The 20,411-nt window shown below is 41.2% G+C and overlaps 1 protein-coding gene across 1 annotated transcript in view; it reads left to right on the top strand.

The window, feature by feature from the left end:
- Positions 1-7,878: 7,878 nt before the first annotated feature.
- The window catches only part of HECTD2 (HECT domain E3 ubiquitin protein ligase 2), a gene marked incomplete at its 5' end in the record, with an annotated part of 38,993 nt that continues 26,460 nt past the window's right edge, over positions 7,879-20,411 (top strand). The window contains 3 exons of the mRNA XM_054071564.1: positions 7,879-8,304; positions 13,490-13,619; positions 19,435-19,573. Of these exons, the coding sequence (XP_053927539.1) occupies positions 7,879-8,304; positions 13,490-13,619; positions 19,435-19,573 (695 nt within the window). The remainder of the gene's footprint in view (positions 8,305-13,489; positions 13,620-19,434; positions 19,574-20,411) is intronic.

Below are 20,411 nucleotides of genomic sequence, written 5' to 3'. Positions count from 1 at the left end.
TGTATAAACACTACCTGATCCTAACTGACATTCAAAACAGATACTAGTTAAGCTGCAGTATTTACGTAGTACACTACTTCATACCCTGGAAAGATGGAAAGTAATCTTCTAAAGAAGTGTTTTACCAAGTGCATGATTGGATCACCTGAAAGTTTATTATAAATTGAACCACTTGGCTGAATACAAATGACATTATAACTTGGCACCACTGTCTTGCAGTGCTCTCCAGCAGATCAGACACCTCTGTACTTAGTAAATTCTGCCACATCAGCTGAAAACGTGGAGACTGTGCTATAAGCAAAGCCAGTTCCTTTGTTTCCCTGCTGCCAGCTCAGCCCCTTGAAGGGAGCAGGGCCATCCTCATCCAGCTTCCCTCTGCACCCTGCCAGAGTAAGCACCCCTGCTTGCTCTTATCCAGACTTTGCAGTACGGGGAGGATCTATACACATCTCCTTATTGCCACCTCTGCTGGACAGAGGGTTCTCTACAAGACTCTTCCTCTGCCCCTTTTCCTTTTCCAGAGAAGTCAGGTGAAATAGTGCAGGGTGGGAGACTGAGATGAGCCTATTTCATTGCTCAGATCGAAAAGGAAATGGTGCCCTGTTCATTAAAGCCAGGAGCTAAAGCTAGTCTCAAGAACAACACTTCCAGATCTATCTTCAGTAGAGAGAGATTCAGTTTAAAGAATTGTAATAATTTATACAGAGACCTGGTTCAGCTGTTTGCTTTAAAAATCTCTTATTTTTATATGAAAAGTGTTTTGTAGCTATAGGATCCTCTACTGCCTTACTGTATATCTTGGGGACTCCAAGGAGCGTGACCCTGTTAGAAATCATGTAGAGGTGAAGATCTTTGTGAAAAGTGTTCGAATATTTATTTTTTAAGGAGGCTAAGTGCAAGGAAACATTTCTTAAAAGATAATTATTCAAGAAGAAGTTAGATATATTGATCCTATTATCCAGACCAATGTTTTGCTTTCATAAAATTTCTACCACTAGAGTCAAACATTATGGTGGTTTTTTTTTTACACAGGACTTCTGTGTGGGGCAAGGGCAGGGAATGGGACCATTAAAGACTTGGTGAACATTTAATCTGAAGATGACAGAAGCAAAACAGCATTGTTTGCTCATTTATTAAGTAAATTAAGTCGCCATTAAGTGAGTTGTGTTTGTCTCACTCCTTTTGTTCCACATGCACCCAGGAGAGGTTTTTGTGTTTATGTTGGACAAGGAGGTTTTACTAGAATAGAGTCTGTTTAGGAAGGAACAAGTTTTGAGTATTTCTCTGAAATAATATAGCCAGTCTCCATAAAACATGTCTAGATCTTATTTATTTACATTAATGTATTTTTTCAGAAGGCTCTGCAGGAGTATGCTAGATGACCTGCACTGGAGCACCCTGTCTGCAGCCACATGCCACCTGTTCAGAGTGTTTGGAGGTCATCCACACTGCCCAGTAAAGGGATGACCTTGGCGCACGCGTCTGATCCCATAAGCACTCCTAGTGCCCTTGGAAGATCATGAGTTTTGTGTCCCACTGCCTCTTGCTGGCATGCAGGGACCTGCTGTCTCAGAACCCACACTGGCTGAGGGCATGTCTCCACAGCTGCTGTCTTCCCCCAAAGCTGTGAAAGTGGCAGTGTTTGTTTTGGAACTGGTGGTGATTATGTGAGACAGGGGAGAATGCCCTGGGTCATGTTTTGTAACAACCGATTTTCTCAAACAACTGTTACCTTAAGCAGGGAAGAAGGGAAAACAAAGCAGCCCTGGAAGAGGGAAGGCTGAGCCTGGGAAAGCCAGGTACCTGCCTGTTTGACACAGCACCCAACAGCCATTGCTTAGCCAGGTGCTCAGCTGGGGCACATCAGGGCCCATGCTACAGATCTGCAGGTAGATCCATATCTGGCTCCAGCCACATGCGAGGAACAGTATTTGGGGAATACTGTCCTCAGGGTGCTTTGCTTCAGGAACAGCCCCACCAGCACCAGCAGAAGAAGCAATTTCTCCACCTTGGGTTCCCACGGGCTTGTGGCAATGCATTAAAAGTAGAGCTGGTTTATCTTATAGACCAGCCTGAAAAGTGTGACAGGAAAGGTGCAGATTCATCAGTGAGAACAGCACCAGTAACTGCCCCAGACCTCCGATCTGAGTCAGTTACATGTCTGTGAGATGCCTTTCCTCCTTGGGAAACTGATGACATCTGTAAGTTGTTCCAACATGTCTCCTATTTATAAAAGTTATACATCTTCTATCCAAAGTGAGAAACACAACCAGAATTAGCTAACCAAGCTATCGGAAGGAGCAAGCACTGTATCCATCTCATTTAGACATTACAAAGGGAGTATCACATGCTGCGTTAAAGATGCGAAATTCTCAGCAGTCTTCAAGCACCCAGCTCTTCAGCCTGCCAAAATTAACTTTGTCTTGTATGTTAATCTACGCCATTTGTTCTCATTTCCCAGGACGCTTATGTGAATTATTGTATACGTGACAGTTATTATTTATAAAGCTCAAAATCTCAGGACTTCTACGATGTCCATCACGTCTGTGAGCTAACGGATACTTTCCAAATCCTCGAAGGCAGAGGGGCAGCCGTGCGCGATGCTATTCCAGCCGAGGCCGGCTTCCTTGGCGGCTGGAACCGCCGCCGTGCCAGCGCTGGAGGGAGCTGCAGCCTCGGGTACCGCCGCCGGTACCGGCTCGGCGCCTTGCGGCTGAGCCCTCCTCAACAGCAGCATCAGCATGCTGTCGTTTACTTTTATCCCGTGCTGCCACTTCAGGTCAAGAAGTTCTGTTTTTAAAGAAATCAGACTAGTTTGTTAACCTGCAAGGAAGAAAAGATTTGCAAAGCCACGCTAAACAGAAATCTTCATTCCAACAGAATTCTATACATCTATAGATCACATGATGCCAAAGGTACACAAGCAACTTTTGGAATTAAACACTACCACTGCCTCCTCATTTGAACCTTCTTTAACATGGCACACTTGTTTCTTATTTGCTATTTGGATAGAAATTGGATAAAATCCTGTGTCTAACATCTGCCTCTATCTCATTATTTTAAAATAATTTCCAGGTCAGACCTGACAAAGACCGAGACTATCTCCCAGCCTCAGCTTTTCTTCCCTTGCTATATCTTGGGTAAGATCATGCTATTGTTATACCTTGTAGGAGTTTAACTGAAGTTAATGAAGTTTAAAGATTGAATAACCAACACTGACTTTCCAGAGAGAAGAAACTGAGACCTTAGTAAGAGTCCTTTTCACTTGGTGAATTATTCTCTTGCTGTGTCTCTATTCTAGTGTTTAAATCCACTGTGTTATCACAGACAATCTCGCTCTGGACATCACTAAAACAGCCATAGTGTTTCTGAAAATAGGGGCTATTGATTTCTGTCACTACAAAGGTACTGTTCCATGGCAAGGGGCAGTATAACATTCAGCTTATTCAGGCAGACAAAACAGAGTTAATCACTAACCTAAAAAAAAATCAGCTGTTGCCTAGGCACCAGTGTCCACGAGCCTTTTGCAGTTAGCTGGTACAGATGTTGTCAGTGATGACAAGGAACCCAAAATGCAAATGTAATGATGCAAATAAGACAGAACTGCATATTACCTCTTCTCTGTACTAGTAATGCCCAAGCAGGACGCTTCCTATCTGATGTACCTTCAATTAAAAGCTCACCATTTGCGAAGGAGAAAAATATAATTAAGTATCCACCAAGACACAGCAACAGCTGGGTAACTTGCATGTAAGTACCTTAGATGAATTAGCCCAGGAGCAATTTGCACCACTTTTCTAAATGTTTACAAACTCTTTTAAAAGGGGGCCTTTCCAAGTACTGGAGGACAGCCAAAGAGTGAGGGCCACAGATTATTTCATCTAATGTTGGTCATAGAGGAAATTATGAGGAATTAGCTCAGGAGAGTCTTGAGTGCACCTTGCACACGTGCTCCTGGAAAACAGGGACCTTTTTTTCCCTCACAAATGAAGGCATACAATCTAGGGACTGAAAGATAGAGTAGGTCAAGTTCAAGTTTGACATAATTTCCTATTCCTGGCAAGAATAATAAACAAGCTTGTCTGCAATGGCAGATGGGTTCACAATCAGCTCGGTTCTTTGGGACAAAATTCCAAAAACTTGTACCTTAGTCCACCTTAAAGGGAAAAGGATGGCTACCAGTAGGGAAGGTCAGATGAAAATGGGATCATCCCTTATGAGTTCTGAAGCTGCACAGTCTCAGAATAGTCAGGACTTGTAGACAGACATGAACTTCCTTCTTCTCTAAAGGGTGACGTGTACAGGTGGCACAGAAGGGTAGAGCAGCTCATAGTTAGCTGTCCAGGAAACCCAGAAGTCTCTGATTTTGATATGATTCATGTGGCAAGCTCTCCAACTGAGTCGGCAGAGTAACAGGTGGATCTGGTGGCATCTTGCCTGAGTTCTGCTAAAAGGTCATTGAAAAAGATGCTTCTTTGTAAAACATTTCCATTTCAATGAATCAGGTCTTTCTGTTGAAACCAAATGTTTTGCTGAAAACCTGTTGTGTTGGAAAACTCCCAACCACTTATCTCTCTCCTACTCCCATACAGAGGAAATGGGTCATCAAGAGCCTTTGCTTCCTCTTTCCATGTTTCAGCCATACGGTGCTTCCCCCTGTGCCCACTCAGGATCCATCTCACAAAGCACACATCTGTTAAATGGTCCAAATATTTTGTACAAGGAAGTGTACGAGATCTTCAAACAGCATGAAGAGAAAGAAACAGTACTACTCAATAAAAGAGAGAGAAACACAGTACAGCTGTGTGATGAGCATTTATCACCAATTGAACAGGAAAAATCCCATGGTGGGCTAAATCCACCCCTGATGTTACCAAATTAAACCAGGGCTGATTTTGCTATGGCTGCATTTTGACTTCTGACTGCAGAGGAACATGAGGTACACTCATAATTATTTGTCATGAAAATACTAGCCAGGGAATTTAGTCTTTTTTTTAATTATTATTTTTTTATTATTTGTGCATCACTCCTAAATGCCAGCCTCTGCGAGTGAATCTATTACTTGTAAGCATTTACTAATCATTTGTGAACAAATGTTAGCATTTGGTTTGCTTCCATCTGTCATTCCAAGTGGCGGTCTGTGCCTGGCCACGTCATTGCACAGAGATGTACTGTTGACTTTTTCCCCTTCCTGACAACTCAGACTCTTTGGATAGAGGAAATATATTTGTGAGCAATTTTAGAGTAAGTTGTCAAGAACATCTTTGTCTGGTTAAAAGGATCAACGCTGTACTAAGGCAGGATTGTTCTCCCATACATAGAAAATATGTTCATAGTCATGTACTGCCTGTGTCCCTCTTGCAGGCACTCATTGGTGTTACTGTGGTGAATGTATGCTTATCAGAGCCAGCAGCATGGTGTGCCAGCATGGGGTCCATCGCAGGCTGCAAACTCCTCCAGGAACCAGGCACCATGTACTTGGCATGAGCAACAGCTTTTGATTGGACTTTACCTTTCCTCCACTCCCCCAAAATATTGTGAAGTAGGTGGCACTGTGTGACTTAAGATTTTTAAGCAGGTCAGTAAAGATTAAAAAAAATCAAGAAAAGGGCCCTTGGAAGGATAAAGGAGGGAACATAATAACAGTTCAGGGTGGAAAAGCAACCACTGAGGTAAGCAAAAGCAGTATCAGCATCTAAGAAAAAAATGGAAATACCATGAAAGGTGATGCAAACAAAAAAAGCCTGCAAACACTTCCAAAACAAAGGCACTGAGTGTGCATAGTCCTTTGTCAAGGCTCCCAGGCCCTCTGGCCAACAAATTCATGAAGTCTTGTAAAATGGCAATTGCATTCCTCTGTTTAGTATAGCAAAATTTTGTACATTGTATATCCCACAAATCTTGTCTGTTACAAGACAGTCTTTATCCTGTTTTCTGACTGCTCTATTGCCCACTAGCCTGGTTTATCGCTTTGGCAACAAATGATTGCAGGGTTTACATGCATTGCCTCACTTCAAGCAGTATTGCTGCACCCAGCTAGCATCCATCCATGCTAGCAAGTTGAAAGCCAGTTTAAACATGCCTTTTCCAGCTGTGGTTACATCTTTAACTGCCTTGTGGATCTATGAATTATATTGAAATACCTTTAGTTACAAACCCTAGGCACTAGATGGATGCTACACCTTTGTTAGAAGTAGGAAAATGAGTTTGCTTCTCCTTCAGTATGTGGTCCTTTTACTTGCTTATAAAAATAGTAAGATTTTTTTTTAAACAGTACTTTTGTGCCTATTTTCATAATTGTCATGGGTCAGAATAACCACCTGAATTAGTTTAGTTCAACGGAACTTTTCAGCTTCAAATAGCACAGGACAGCATGGACATTAAAAATTGATGCTTTTGATGTTGCATTAGCTTTTTGTGAAATATTCTCAGGAGAAGGCCATTTCAGTATTTTTAAAGCTAATAAAAATCAGGCTTTTATAGCTCAATAGAATTGAAAAAAAGCATTATGAATTTGTTTGTATACTTGCCGTCCTACAGTTCTATTTCCCTTTGCTTCATCTCTCTGTGCAGGCTCAAGGGAGCAGATCCTTCCATGTTTCAAGCTGGCACGGCTCCACAAAACAGCTGTGCCAATTACTTCCAGTCGGGGACTGCCACCGGGTGTATAGCTGCTTGTACTGAAGTTATTGCAATTACTATCATTAAGTTATTTCTTGGCACAGAAAGGAAAAAGATGAGTGTGTGTTTGGGGGGCTTTGTTTAAGTGCAGCAGGCCAGTTATTCACGGAAACCACTGAGAGCAACTGGGAAGGAAGCACAGCGAGCAGCAAACTTCTTGGAAAACCAGCTCTCCTATTCAAATTGGTAAGGAGACAAAAAGATTTCTTAATGAAACCTAATAAACTCCAGGCCTGCCAGTTCCTTCAGAAAGGGAAAGCAGTTTTCAATGTGTTAGATTAACACTGCAGTACCTATTACGCCCTTGCTTTTATGCAGCTTATAGAGATCTTTACCACAGCTCCAACCCGCAGGAGCTGCTTGTGTAATGCCAATGCTGACAGAAACTACCACGTGGCTCATCTCCATGTGAAAAACAATTTTGAAGATTTCTTTAAAGTGGTCTGTGATGCTATTAGTGCTCCTTTGATCCTGAATCTGGGAGGGGAAATTTTCTCCGGACAGAAAATCAGAGTAGTCCGAAGGCAACTTGTTTTGTCTCGCAGTTAATGCCCTGAAGGCTGTACATTTTTTTGCAGGTGCAGGTCAGCTCCCCGCGGACCAGCGCTGTGTCACATCTCCTCCAGCCATTGTATTCCAACCATTCCAACACCGCAGGGCCTCCGAAGATGATTTTGTTACTATTTCACTGCAGCAAAGCCTCAGCTAGCCCGGGGCGTGCACGGGGGCTTCTCCAAGGACTTTAAGGTCTCTTCCAGCCCCTTCAAGGTCCCCTCTAACCCAAACTATTATGTCATCCTACGTGGGACGTGTCCCTGCCCATGGCAAGGGGGTTGGAACTGGATGATCTTTAAGGTCCCTTCCAACCCAAACCATTCTATGATTCCATGAGTCTAAGCCAAGAGCAAACCCCGGCGCTGCATGGGCTCTGCCTCTGCCTTGAGCCTTTGCACTGCTTTCCCCCCTCAGCGTGAGTCGAAGCCGTGACGAAGGTGCTGGGCGGTGTGAGAGGTGAGGAGGCGGGGACACAGTTCGGCTGGGAAGCAGCGATTTCCTCCCCCCCCGCTCGCTTCCCGGGGCAGCGGGAACCCCGGTTCCCCCCCGGCGAGCGGCGCTCCATGCGCAGATAGCGCAGGCACCGCCTATTCCCGTACCCCCTGCGCCGCCCGTCCGTCCCCGCGCCTTTTCCTGTGCTAACGGAGTTTCCGTAGCTGTGTCCTCCGCTGCCCCCGCGCGGCGGCCGCCAAGCCCGTTTCCACGAGCCGCCTATCAACAACATGGCGGCCCCCGCTGCCGCCCGCGGGCTGTAGGGGGCGCGGCGGCGGAGGGGCCGCCGGGGCAGCGCGCGGGCGTCTGAGCAGCCCGGGAGTGCCTGGCGGAGCGCGGCGGGGGAGCGGCGGCACGAGGAGAAGAGGGCGCGGAGCGAGGCGCGGGACATGTCGCTGCGAAGCCCCGCGGCCGAAATCCCCCCCCGGCGGCGCGGAGCCGGACCTGGGCAGCGCGGCCGCCCCGACGGCCGAGGAAGGCGGCGAGGACGGGGACGAAGAGGAGGAAGAAGGGGGAAAGGAGAAGGAGGGAGAGCAAGCGCCGCCCGTCCCACTGGCGTCCAGCGCGGCTGCCCGGGTAGGTGCCGCGGTGTCCCGGGCCCGGCGCCCCCCGCCCGCACCGGCCCCGCTCGCTTGAAAGGGGGGGGGGGACGACGACGTTTTCTTTCATGTTCTTTTCCATCGAGAGGCGTTCATTCAAGTTTCTTAAAAATAACAAGTGCATCCGTAGGCAGTGACATAACGGAGCTATAAATTCTCCGTCTACTTATAGTTCTTTAACATTTTACCGCGGGCTGCTCTGCCGGGTTAGTCACGGCTGAGGGTTTGCGGCACCGTCGGTGTCGCGGGGGAAGCGTTTCAGATCTCCAAATAATTAATAAGAAGAGAGCGGGCTGAAACGTACTAAGGTGTTTTTACGTTTTTTTTTTTTTTTAAAGGTCTTGTCTGTTTTTTGCATTGTGTTGAAGCGAAATTGACTAAACGTTCTGGTAATTGATGGATGAGTTAATGTGGGTGGTAAAAACTGCAAGAAGGATATTTGCCGGAAAAATTGAATTTCGGAAACCTCGCTTGAGATTTTTAATTTTACTGGAGTTATGGTTTTCTTTCTGACCGTACAATATCATGAAACATAAATTTTTCCTGGCATGAGTTGAATATCGTACACAGCTCAACGCTAAAGCATGCTGTAACTTACTTAACTCCAACAACAGAGCGAAAATTTTACCAGTCCTGTAGAAAGTAATACATTTATGAGATTATAATTCAACAGTTCTGATAAATATCTGACTGACTACAAGTTATCGTTTTACATAATTTAAGTTTAAAAAATTGAGCATCTAATGCTTCTGACTGTCGTGAAATCATTGTAATGTTAAGCGAAGTTGTCTTGGCAAACTGCAAACTCCTTTAAACAATTCTGCCAATTTTGTGTTTTGCCTACAACATTCCAGTTTTCTGAACGACTTTCGGCTTTGCAAATGTGTTGGAATGTGGAAGAATGTGTTTGTTCTTGTGATTCAAATACATAGTCGGTGGGAGAAGTCTGTGACTGACAAGTGCCCAGGAGTTATTTTTAGCTTTGTCAATTTCCGCTTCAGACTTTGAACGGCCAGTGCCAGCGCCTGAGAATAAAGATACAAGTGCTGGTCTAAAATACCTCAGGCTTAGCTCAACTATTGAAAAATTTGTGCAACTGAGCATTCAAGTAGATTTTCCACTGGCTTAAAGAATCAGGAGAACTTGTTTGTAGCTGGATATCCTTCATGTACCTCTGAAGTGTTGCCCATGGGCATAAATTGTCTAAGCTGACTTGTTACAGAGGAGCTGAGTGTGATTACTTGTCAAATGCATGTGGGATTTTGAATCTACAAAGAGCTGCAAATGAGTTTCAATAATATGTTAGAGAGAAGAAGTTTTGTGGACAGATGTAGCAGAAACTTCCATAGCTCTGGATTTCTGTGTTCATAACAGAATGCAGTTTTTGATCCAAACATACCAAGTAGGGAATGCAGGTACTCTTTGCAAAACCTTTGAGTTGCTGTGAGGATGGTGTTAGACTGTTGGTCTTCTATGCCCTAGTTGTGGCCAACCTACACATCTGATTCCAGGGCTTTGTGAAGTATGCTGTGAGATTCATCATATATAGCGTGATTTTAGTACTAGTTCTTGTATTAAAAGTTCTGATTGAACATCAAAAAATAAGTGTTACTTAATCAAATCCTTGCAAATGCTTTTAAAGAGAGCAATATTTTCTCAGCTTCCTTCTCATTAAACCGGGGAAGAGTTTGTAATATGATATGATGGCAAAATGGTGAGATTATTTTCTTAAAAAAAAAATCTTTGCTTATTCATGTTTTTCCCTATTAAAATTCCCCTCCTTTAAAATTACATGCTTGATGCAAATATTCCAGTAATATTCCAGATGACCTTAATTTCATATTCTCTCTGCCTATTAATTCTGAATTTATAGCTATCGTATGATGACTATTGTGCTACAGATATTATACCTTGCCTCTTTATGAAGTGAGCCTCGGATATCCTTGTCTCAGCACATCTCCTCAGATTTTCTGTAATAGACGTTTTCTTCAATGCACTAAAGACCCACTGTAGATTTGTGCAACTGATGTGGCACAGCTAGAGCTTCCTGGAAGGCAACATGAAGGTGGTGTGGCACATCCTTTAAACAGTTTTCATTCTCAAAAATTGCTGTGGAAAAGGTCAGAATTGTAGCAAGTCAATAGATAACCATGGTATCCTTTTTCCCTTAAGAGCCTGTCTGTGAAAGCTGTCTCATCTGGAGTTTAAATTGGCTGCAAATTGCAATAAAGGGATTATCTGACTATTGCTGTTGTCATTTGTATTGTGGCTTTTCCTAGCCAAGGGTGATGTGGAATTGTGGAAGAATGGTTCCTTTCTGGTTTTGCTTTTATTTCTAAGGAAAGCTGTGGAGATTAAAGTAGTTCATAAGTAAATTGCCTGAACTGCTTCAGGATCGTGCTTTTTCTTGTGGGCCAAATGGTGATTAGAATGATGCATCAGAGGTGATGGTCTGGAGGTCAGCATTCATTCTGAAAATAAACTTGTGGGAAGCTGTTGTAAGTTGCCCCTGGTAAGCAAAAACAAGTAGAGGCTTCTGTAAAGTTAAACCAGCCCTATGTTACACCTTTCAGGCTATGAATGGAAGGGAAAATCCTACTTCTTGAGCAGGCTGTTGCATTGGCAGCTGCCTTCAGGTAATTTGAGTGTCCTCCATGTCTTGCACGGGGAAGAAATTATTTTACTCCTCTCTGACCTTTGTTTGCCTCATACCTGTGGGTCTTGAGTTATGTTAGGGCTAAAGAGTAGAATTTTCAAGAAACTCTTCTCGATGGTCTTATGCCTCTTCCCAGAAGGTACTCTATGCTCTTTGCAAACAGTTGGACTTACTTGCACCATCTAATTTAACTTCAATAATGAAAAATATAGATTTATAAAGGATAATGCTTGTACCTCTCCAGTGTTATAGAGAGCTTAATGCTTTGGAAAACTTCCTCTATGAAGCCACCAGAGTTGTGAGATTGTTAATACACTCTTAAAAATGAGGGTTAAAGATTACTTTGATTTCTTACTCCCTCTAAGCATACTCATTCTTTATGTGGGGGTTCAGTTTTCCAGTGGCAGTATGTGTGTAGAGTCTTAGGCTCTAGGGGCTCACTGACCTCCTACAAAATTTTGTAAGTATGACTTAAATTTTGTAAGTGGTGCTGTACATTTGTCCTAGATTACTCTCCCAGGAGATGCCATAGATCCTCACTAATAAGCATGCAGTTTCCCAGTATTCCTGCAGAGCTTTCCAATAAAGCCTTTGTCCATACGTTTGTTTAATATTATTGGAACTGCACTTGGAGAATGATGATGGAGTTAAATAGCACATGCAGTTTTTGTTCTTTCTGATCACTGCTGAGAAAGTTGGCATTAAGAAGAACCTTTTAAAATTAATTGCTCATCTGTACTATTTCCTTGGCATGGATGGAGTAAATCCTAGAAAGTCAAGTCAGTCAAAAAAGACTGTCAATAATCTGTTTCATAAAAGCTCCTCTTTTCAATTACCTATGATGTCTGTTCCCTATTAACCATAATTATACTAGTCCAGGATCCAGAGGTTTTCTACCTACAGCATACATTTTGTAACACGGCAGATTAACCTCCAGTCTGGATTTGTTCAATAGTTCTTTTTCATTCAGTCATGTCTTGGCACGTTTGTTCAGAGTCTGTTTTTCTCCAGTCATGTGCCAGGTGATTTCTAAGAAGGATCTTAATGATATTTCAAAGGTTATAGAATAAAACAAAAAGTTAATGTGAAAATTATAGTGGTAATAATATTTTATTTTTGAGTGTTTGTTGCATGCAAGGAATTTGGAGCTAGAAAGTGAAACTTGGTATTTTTAATGCCAGAAGTCCTGCTGATTGTTCAAATTTATAATTTGCTGACTTATATGCCATGGAAAAATGGCTGTTTGTGCCACAGTTATTTTAAATTGTTGGCAGTGTACCAGCTTCCATACGCTGTGGCATGGCAGGTTAGTGGGCTGTGTTATTACCCTCTTGTTGGTATTTCAGGATGTTGTGGTGGAAGTGAAGTGCTTTCCTCAGAACTCTGGCTGCATGTCTTTTTCTAAATTTACTACTCTCAAGAGGAAAGGGAAATGTATAGGTTTAGAAAAATTGATAGGCTATAATGTTAATTATTCTAGAATTTTTATTCTCATTTGGAGAGTTACAGTTTTCATTTGCTTGAAAACATGTTTTCTAACTGAGAGCACAGATGCCCAATATCAAGCAAATGAATCTTTAGGTTAATGTGAGGCTGAGAAACCTCAGTGATGTGCAGGGAGAGTGTGTATATTTTTTTAGTTGATCTATGTTTGCTTGATATCAGCTGATGACTTGGAGCTGAGATGGAAATTAAAATCTCTTATCATGTGACTTCTGTCATCTTGGGGAATTCCCTGAACCGCCTATGCTTTGCAGATTCTCCAGGGTAAATAAACGTGCCTAATAGCACTCAGCGTCAAATAAACTGGTTGGCACAATCATTTGGACGTCTGTTGTGTCACTTCACTTCTGTTCGCTGTTAAAAACACATTAGCGCTCAATATTTCTTAGCAAAGCCTTGTGCAGACTCTTTTGTAACAGCGCATATAGGTACTCAAGCAGGATATTTTAATACTGTGCTGATAAATGTTGGCTAGCATTTCTTCAGTGATGATGCTGATGGTGACCATTTTGAATATTTTGGGGATTTTATCCAGGTAGCCAGTATTTAAATTGTGTTGGCAGGTTAGCTCACATAGAATTTTGGCCACACTTTTGAAGTCTTGGGAAATTTGTCTAAACCAATTCAGTATGTTAGAGTTATTTGGAAAAAGGAATATGTGACACTGTAATCTGTTTAAATTGAGCTGGATGTGGTGAGGAATACACAAATTGTTAGAAATCACAAACTAGAAAGTTAGAATATTGTTGAAAGCTTTCTAATTGTGTTGTGTTTTCCTCACAGTAATCCAAGGATATCTTCATATCCTGCAAACTAATTTAATGGAAAGTCCTCATTCAATTTCAAACAAACTTGCAGAATCATTATTTATGTCTTGTTTAGGTATTACCAAGCTGTTTTCAAGATAAAAGGTATTTAAGTATTCTGCGTAATACCTCATGAGTAAGATTACTCTTGCGGTAATGTATTGGCCATTTATAGCACGCTGTCATCTTAATTACAGGGGTTGGAGAGAGGAGCAAAAAATCAGTTTTCCACTTTCAGCAATTTCATCACAACTATCAACCAAAAGAAAGAAGGCATCGGAAACAGAAATTCGCCTACGCAACTTGTTATACCCAACATAAAAAATGGTAAGAGAATAAAAGCCCTATGTTACTTAGTTACCAATTTAAGAAGGTGCTTGGTGTTCTGCCAATGTTTTTATTGTGGTAGTGCTAGAAAATCTAGAAATCTAGATTTCATTGAATTGTGCTGTGCTTTACACTGTACAGGCAGTGAGTGATACGTATGATAGTCCATCCTCTGCAGAGGCTATCCTCTGTATGGATACAAGTTGGATAAGAAAAACAAATAGTCCTGGAGGATGAAATAATCATCTGAATTTTTAAAGAAAGCTACGGATTTGGTAGTCAATTTGCAGAAATTGTTCAAGTACAGTCAGTTTCTCTAGAAATTGTGTAGGAACTTTGTAAAGAAGTTTTTTACTGTCATCTGAATGGTTGAGGTAAGCATAGGGCTTTTAAAGGAGACAGTTGCTGAGAGCTGCTCTGTTTCAGTGAAGATGAAGGCCAGTGCTGACGCAAAGTAAAATTCACAGGCAAATACTGGAAAATTCTGTAGAGATCTAAAGGCAAGAAGGAAGGTTGTTGTGGTATGATGAGGTAACTATAATTGACCAGAAGATAGAAAGTGGAGCTGTGTATTCAGAGAAGATGTTGTGGTTAGACCTGAAATTTTTATTAGATTTTTGGGTTGGGATATGGAATTTCAGTTATTTGGGACTGTTGATAAAAGGCAGTACAAAGATTTTTCAGGATTTTACTGGTCTTGCTTCTAAGCAGGTCCCTCTCAGCCTTATTATTCTGTGGTTCTCTAAGTTTTTGTAACACTCAATGAATCTGAGGCTGGAAAGAGACTGGTGTGTTCTCTGTAGCCCAAACTATGGACAGGTATTGTCAATTTCAGAGTTGTGTGGGAAGAGGTGGTTTATACCTTGCAGGATTGGATCTTTACTGAAATAATCTTTGTATCCTTGCTGGCTATACTGCAAAACTAAAAGTCAATGCCAGACTTTTTTTAAGCAGTTTTTTTTAATGGAGTAAGCAGGTGCTACCTAATTTCATTTTTTTAAAAAGAAGTCAATCACTCAAACACAAAAGGCAATTATGTGTAAATGAGTATTCAGTCAGAATTTTGTACTTTGCCAAAGTCACTTTGTACTACAGAAAGGAAACAAAGGTGGCTGAAGATGGACCGTGAAGAATTATACACTGCTGCATAACTTACTGGAGTTAAGGTTGAAATGGTGTTCTTGAGGGCAGTACTTACAGAAAGGCAAAAGAAGAGGCTGCAGAGCAGTTCACAGCTCTGCTAATTCTTACAAAGGGCTGGAAGGTTGAGCTGCAAAGCTGGAGGAAAAATCTTCAGATGACTTTGGCTCTCACCTGTATATTTTTTAAGAAAAATCTTCATATATTAATTGCATGTAAGCAGCTGCAATACTATGGGAATCTAAAGTCACAGAGAAATAAATGTTTAGCCTTTCTTGAATAACATTATTTTCCTCAGAAGCTGAAAGTGACCTCTTGTCAATAAGAACTACTCAGCTGCTTGCCTTTTTAAGAAACATGCATGCAGTTGATTCATGGACTCCAAGGTGCTGTCTTTCATTATTTTAGCCTTATTTCCTGTCCAGCTTCTGTCTGAATAGTTGCTTAATGAAAACTTAGAATATGAAGGTCTGCAGCTTAATACAATTTATGGCAAAGCAGAATTAAATACAGTATTGGGCCAAGCAATGTGAAAAATACAGTACCATTTAGCAGAATTCATTTCACTAAACAGAAGAAATCTGACCCACCTTTTTTTGCCCCTGTACCTGACAAGACTTGTAAACTCTAAACACCTCTCTCTTGAAGTGCCTTCAGTTCTTCTACACATTGTACTGAGCTGGTTGTAATTACTGCCTCATAAGTACTTAGTAGTTAATTTTCACCACACTAATGTATGGTAATATTTATTATAGTCAAGGATATCAGTGATTTGGATGAGGGGTATTGAGTACACACTCAGTAAGTTTGCAGATGACACCAAGTTGTGCAGCAGTGTTGATCTGTTTGAGGGAAGGAAGGCTCTACAGAAGGATCTGGACAGACTGGATCGATGGGCTGAGGCCAGCTGTGTGGGATTCAGCAAAGCTCAGTGTCAGGTCCTGCACTTGGGCCACAGCAACCCCGTGCAATGCTATGTTACAGTTGTTGGGACAAATGACTGGACAGCTGCCTGTTGGAAAAGGACCTGGGGTGCTGGTCAACAGCCAGCTGAATGTGAGCCAGCAGTGTGTCCAAGTGACTCAGAAGGCCAATGGCATCTTGGCCTGTATCAGAAACAGTGTGGCCAGCAGGACTAGGGAGGTAGTTGTTCCCCTGTACTTGGTATTGATGAGGCCACACCTTGAGTCCCGTGTTCAGTTTTGGGCTCCTCACTATGAGGCGGACATTGAGGTGCTGGAGCACGTCCAGAGAAGGGCGATGAAGCTGGTGAAGGGTCTGGAGCACAAGTCTTATGAGGAATGGCTGAGGGAACTGGGTTTGTTTAATCTGGAGAAAAGGAGACTGAGGGGGAGACCTTATTGCTCTCTACAACTGCCTGGTCTCTTCTCCCAAGCAACAAGCAACAGGACAAGAGGAAATGGCCTTAAGTTGCGCCAAGGGAAGTTAAATTGGGTATTAGGAAAAAATTACTTCACTGAAAGGGTTGTCAAAACCCAGAGGCTGCCCAGGGAAGTGGTTGAGTTACAGTCCCTGGAGTTATTTAAAAGATATGTAGACATGCTGCTTAGGGACATGGTTTAGTGGTCAACTTGGCACTGTTTGGTTTAAGTTCGGACTTGGCAATCTTAAAGGTCTCTTCCAACCTAAATGATTCTGTCATTCTGTGATATATTTTTGAAATTGTGCTCAGTGGGTAAAATTGAGCAGATATTCTGGTAATTTCAGGATCAAGGTAACTTGCCTATATAAAAGTGGATTACTTTTACTAACAGTCCAAGGTGCACTCAGAAATTTTTGAGGAGGTATGTGTATTCTGTGGAAGAAATAACTGAAGCAAATTTCACAGTTGAAAATGCTTTTTTTGCTATTCTGGAATGATGCTTGTTTGGTGGTTTTCTTTCAGTTTGTCTATACAAGTACTATCTCTCCAAATATTTTTATGTATGTATATATATGTGTGTACTGGTAATACTTTAGGATTGAGTTCAAAGAATGTTAATTTCATTGAGAAACAAAAGTGTGGAAAAAGTAATGTTGGTAAATAACAACATGAAAACTAGGGTGATGATGTTTGTTTGCTATAAACTCAGTCTCTGTGGAAGCTAGTCTTCTAATGCAAAAAATGATCTGGTATGTAATCTGTATAGGAACTAGATCGTTCTAGTTCTTTTATAGTGCTACAAGTACAAGTAAGGTTTGTTTGCTTTACCTACTTTGAAAATTCTCATCTGCCAGTAGTTGTTGGTCACCATGAAAATAAGTGCTGTTCTAAATTAATTCAACTTAAATTTCCTTGTAGTAATCAATTCTGCTTTGTATCAACGAGATTTTTTCCTCAGAGATTTTGATTATTCCCTAAGCAGTCATACATTGCTGAGTCTTTTTACTTGATGTAACTGGGCAAACAGCCAGAAAGGATTGCTTTTTCTTGTCTTGTAATATTGTGTTATTGCTGCTTAGCAACTCAATACATGAAGTTTCAAGTTTCTCCTCAATGGAACTCAAGTGACAGATCTTAATTAATATTTTTTGAATGTCACATGAGCAAATAAATCTATTTACAAATAAACTTGAATTATGGCAAAACATACTGAAGTTGACAGTATTTATTAAACATATTATTAAACCTCAGATTTAGTATTTCTAATTTAAGCTGCATATATTTCAAAGAAAATTGCATCACTGAAGGGTGCATGTTACCAGCTTAGCACCTGCAGCCTCAATTTACTGATATAAGAAACAGCTTCTGTCAGCAGCTCTCTCTTCTGCAGATGTGGAGAGAATATTTTCCCTATTTCAATGTATTCGGCTGGTTATAATCCAATGCTTAATCCATTTAAAATTGAGAAGAGAGAATGTGAGCTAAATTAAAATTACATGTCTTTCTCAGAGTGTAAAAATAAGACATGGTCTTAGTTTCTTTTAAGTCAGTACATTCTGCTTTCAGAGAGTGATGTGCAATAGCAGAACATGGCAGGATTGTTCGCTTGGCTTGAATTAGTTTGGTATCTGCGTGTCCACTTTGTTGTGTTGTTTTGTTTTAAATTACCACTCTTCTCATTAAATAGCTTTGAATTCCAGCTGTGAGAGTGGGCAAGGTTCTGTATCTATGATAGGTGCCATACCCAGGGGACTGAGAACAGCTCTGATCTATTATCATTTGATGACTGGTGGCTGAATTAAGTCACATTAACAGCGTCTCTGTCATTAGCATGAGTGAAAAGAATCTGCCTTTGGGTTTGGGAGATTTTGTTAGCGACTATTACCCTGCTGTGATAAATGGAGTAGGCAGCAGAGAAGTGATACTAGTTTGATGTTAAGTTAATTTTAAAAAATGGCAACTCTTGGAATTGTAGCAAAAAGGCTTAGAGGATTCTTAAACTATCCACAGGGGACTTTGGATAGTATGTTTTTGGAATATGTTTTACTCTGAGGACACTTCTATTTTATGCAGTGTCTTTTATCCCAAACATATATCATAATTCATATAAATGCTTTTTAAAATGTGCAAATTAAAAATGACATTTTAAGAATATTTGAGAAGATGCTGCCAGTAAAATGAATGTTTGTGTACATTGCATTGGAGTATTTCTTTCGTGGTTTTGATAGGGTTACCTTGGCTGGCTGCCAGATGTCCACCAAACTTCTCTATCACTTCGCTTTCTCAACAGGACATGGGAGAAAATATGATTTGATAGCTCATGGGTTGAGATAAAGACAAGGAGTCCACTTTTTAGTTACTGTCACAGGCAAAACAGAGTTGACTTGAGGATACTAATTTATTGTCAATTAAACAAAGCCAAAACACCTTTTTGCTGCCCTCCCTTCTTCCCTGGGTCAGCTTATTTCCTTTGTTCCTCACTCTTCTACCTCCTATTCCCCAAGCGGCACAGGGGAACGAGGTACGGGGGTTGCAGTCAGCTCATAAAACTTCATTTCTGCTACTCCTTCCTCTTCGTGCTGCCCCTCTGCTCCAGCATGGAGTGTCTCCCATGGGACACAATCTTTTGCAAACTTCTCCAACTTGGGTCCTTCCCATCAGTTATGGTGCTTGAGGAACTCCTCCAAGGTGGGGCCCTTTCCATAAGGTAGAGTCCTTTAGGAACAGACTGCTCCCATGTGGGTCCTCCATGGGCCACAGTTCCTGCCAGCAGCCTGCTCAGGCACAAACTCTTCACGGGCTGCAGATGGATATCTGCTTCACGGTTGTCCTCTATGGGCTGCAAGGGGACAGTCTGCTTCACCGTGGTCTTCTCCGCAATAAAATTGTGAAAATATGTCTTGGTTTTCATTGCATTGGTAATAGATAAATAATTTGTGTCCAACTTTGTTCATTTATAAAATAGTAGAGATTCTTGTCTTTCGGAAAGCTGAAGATAGGTCGTGGACTGGCCAGTTATTTTCTCTCCATTGGCAGAAGGAAGCACTTTATTCACAAAGACTGGGTTCTAAACTCAGGACACAGTTTTTGTTTACAGGGTTTATTAGTGGAAGTCTCCATCCTGTCTGGGATGAGCACATAATAAGTACTGAGATAAGTAGGGGTTTAAAGACATAGAATCAGACAGTGTGAGTTCTCTTCCCCCCCCCCCCCAGTTCTTGTATATCTGTATTTTACTAGCTGTTTGTTATTTATATGATTGCATTGTATTTGTTGTTTGTTTTTACTCAGTGAAAGGCCTACCACCCATTTGCCTGGATGTACGACAAAAGCAGCGCATCTCTATAGTTACGCTACCTGAAGAACTGAAAGCGCCAATTCCTCCTGAACCTTCCCTTCCCATCCAAACCAAAACTGTGAAAGATTTTCAGTAAGTTACACTGGTGTTTCTGAAGGTGTACTTTCTGCCTTTGGACTTTTTTCATTTTGTCCTAATTCACACAATTAATTTGTTGATCTCAAATGAGGGAACAATTTAGTAAGACTGACAAATAGTGTTAGTGTCCACAGAGCACAATTATGCTACTATAATACCCCCAAGTGTTTTGCAGTAGGATAATCTTGGTCAGGAAATGGGCAGAAATATTCCTAGGAAGGAGCCCGATTCTTCTGTTTTTCAAACAGACGGAAAAAAAAAAAATCACAGTTGCTTCAAGAGGTGTGTGAGGATATACCCTTAATTGCTCTTTTCCATGTTTGAAATTTTGTGGGTTCAGTGAGGAAAAAGAATGCTTTTTGATTAGTTAGTGTGTGTATTCAGGTCATCTGAAGAGCTGCCTAATTATTATTAAATGCCTAATTATGTAATTGTCAAGAATTCTATTTTTTCAAGTAAAGTATTAAAAAACTATTAGCATTTTTGGTATGTCACACTGACAACTTTTTTTTTTAATATTGCATACAAAGAAATTATCAGTGGGGTGGAGGATAATTGGGATTTATATCACCGGCATTGTAGGCAGCTAAAATAAAATTCTGCTTCAGAGGTTGTTTGGGGGTTTTTTGTTCACTTATTTTTTAAAATGCATGTAATATACAACATTGCATACACAGGGACTTGTTTTAAGGTACTTAAAAGGACTTTAAGAGTAAATCCATAGATTTGTTGTCCCCGTAAGGAACAGGTACAGTCACGTACAAAGATTAAGCTTTATTTAAAAATTGGAAGAAGAAATAAAATTTTGTACAAATGATAATAAATTTTGCTA

This window comes from Cuculus canorus, chromosome 7 (genome assembly GCF_017976375.1).
Source record: "Cuculus canorus isolate bCucCan1 chromosome 7, bCucCan1.pri, whole genome shotgun sequence".
Lineage (NCBI taxonomy): Eukaryota > Metazoa > Chordata > Aves > Cuculiformes > Cuculidae > Cuculus > Cuculus canorus.
The sequence above is the reverse complement of the archived record's forward strand: the minus strand, read 5'-3'. Positions and strand labels throughout refer to the sequence as shown.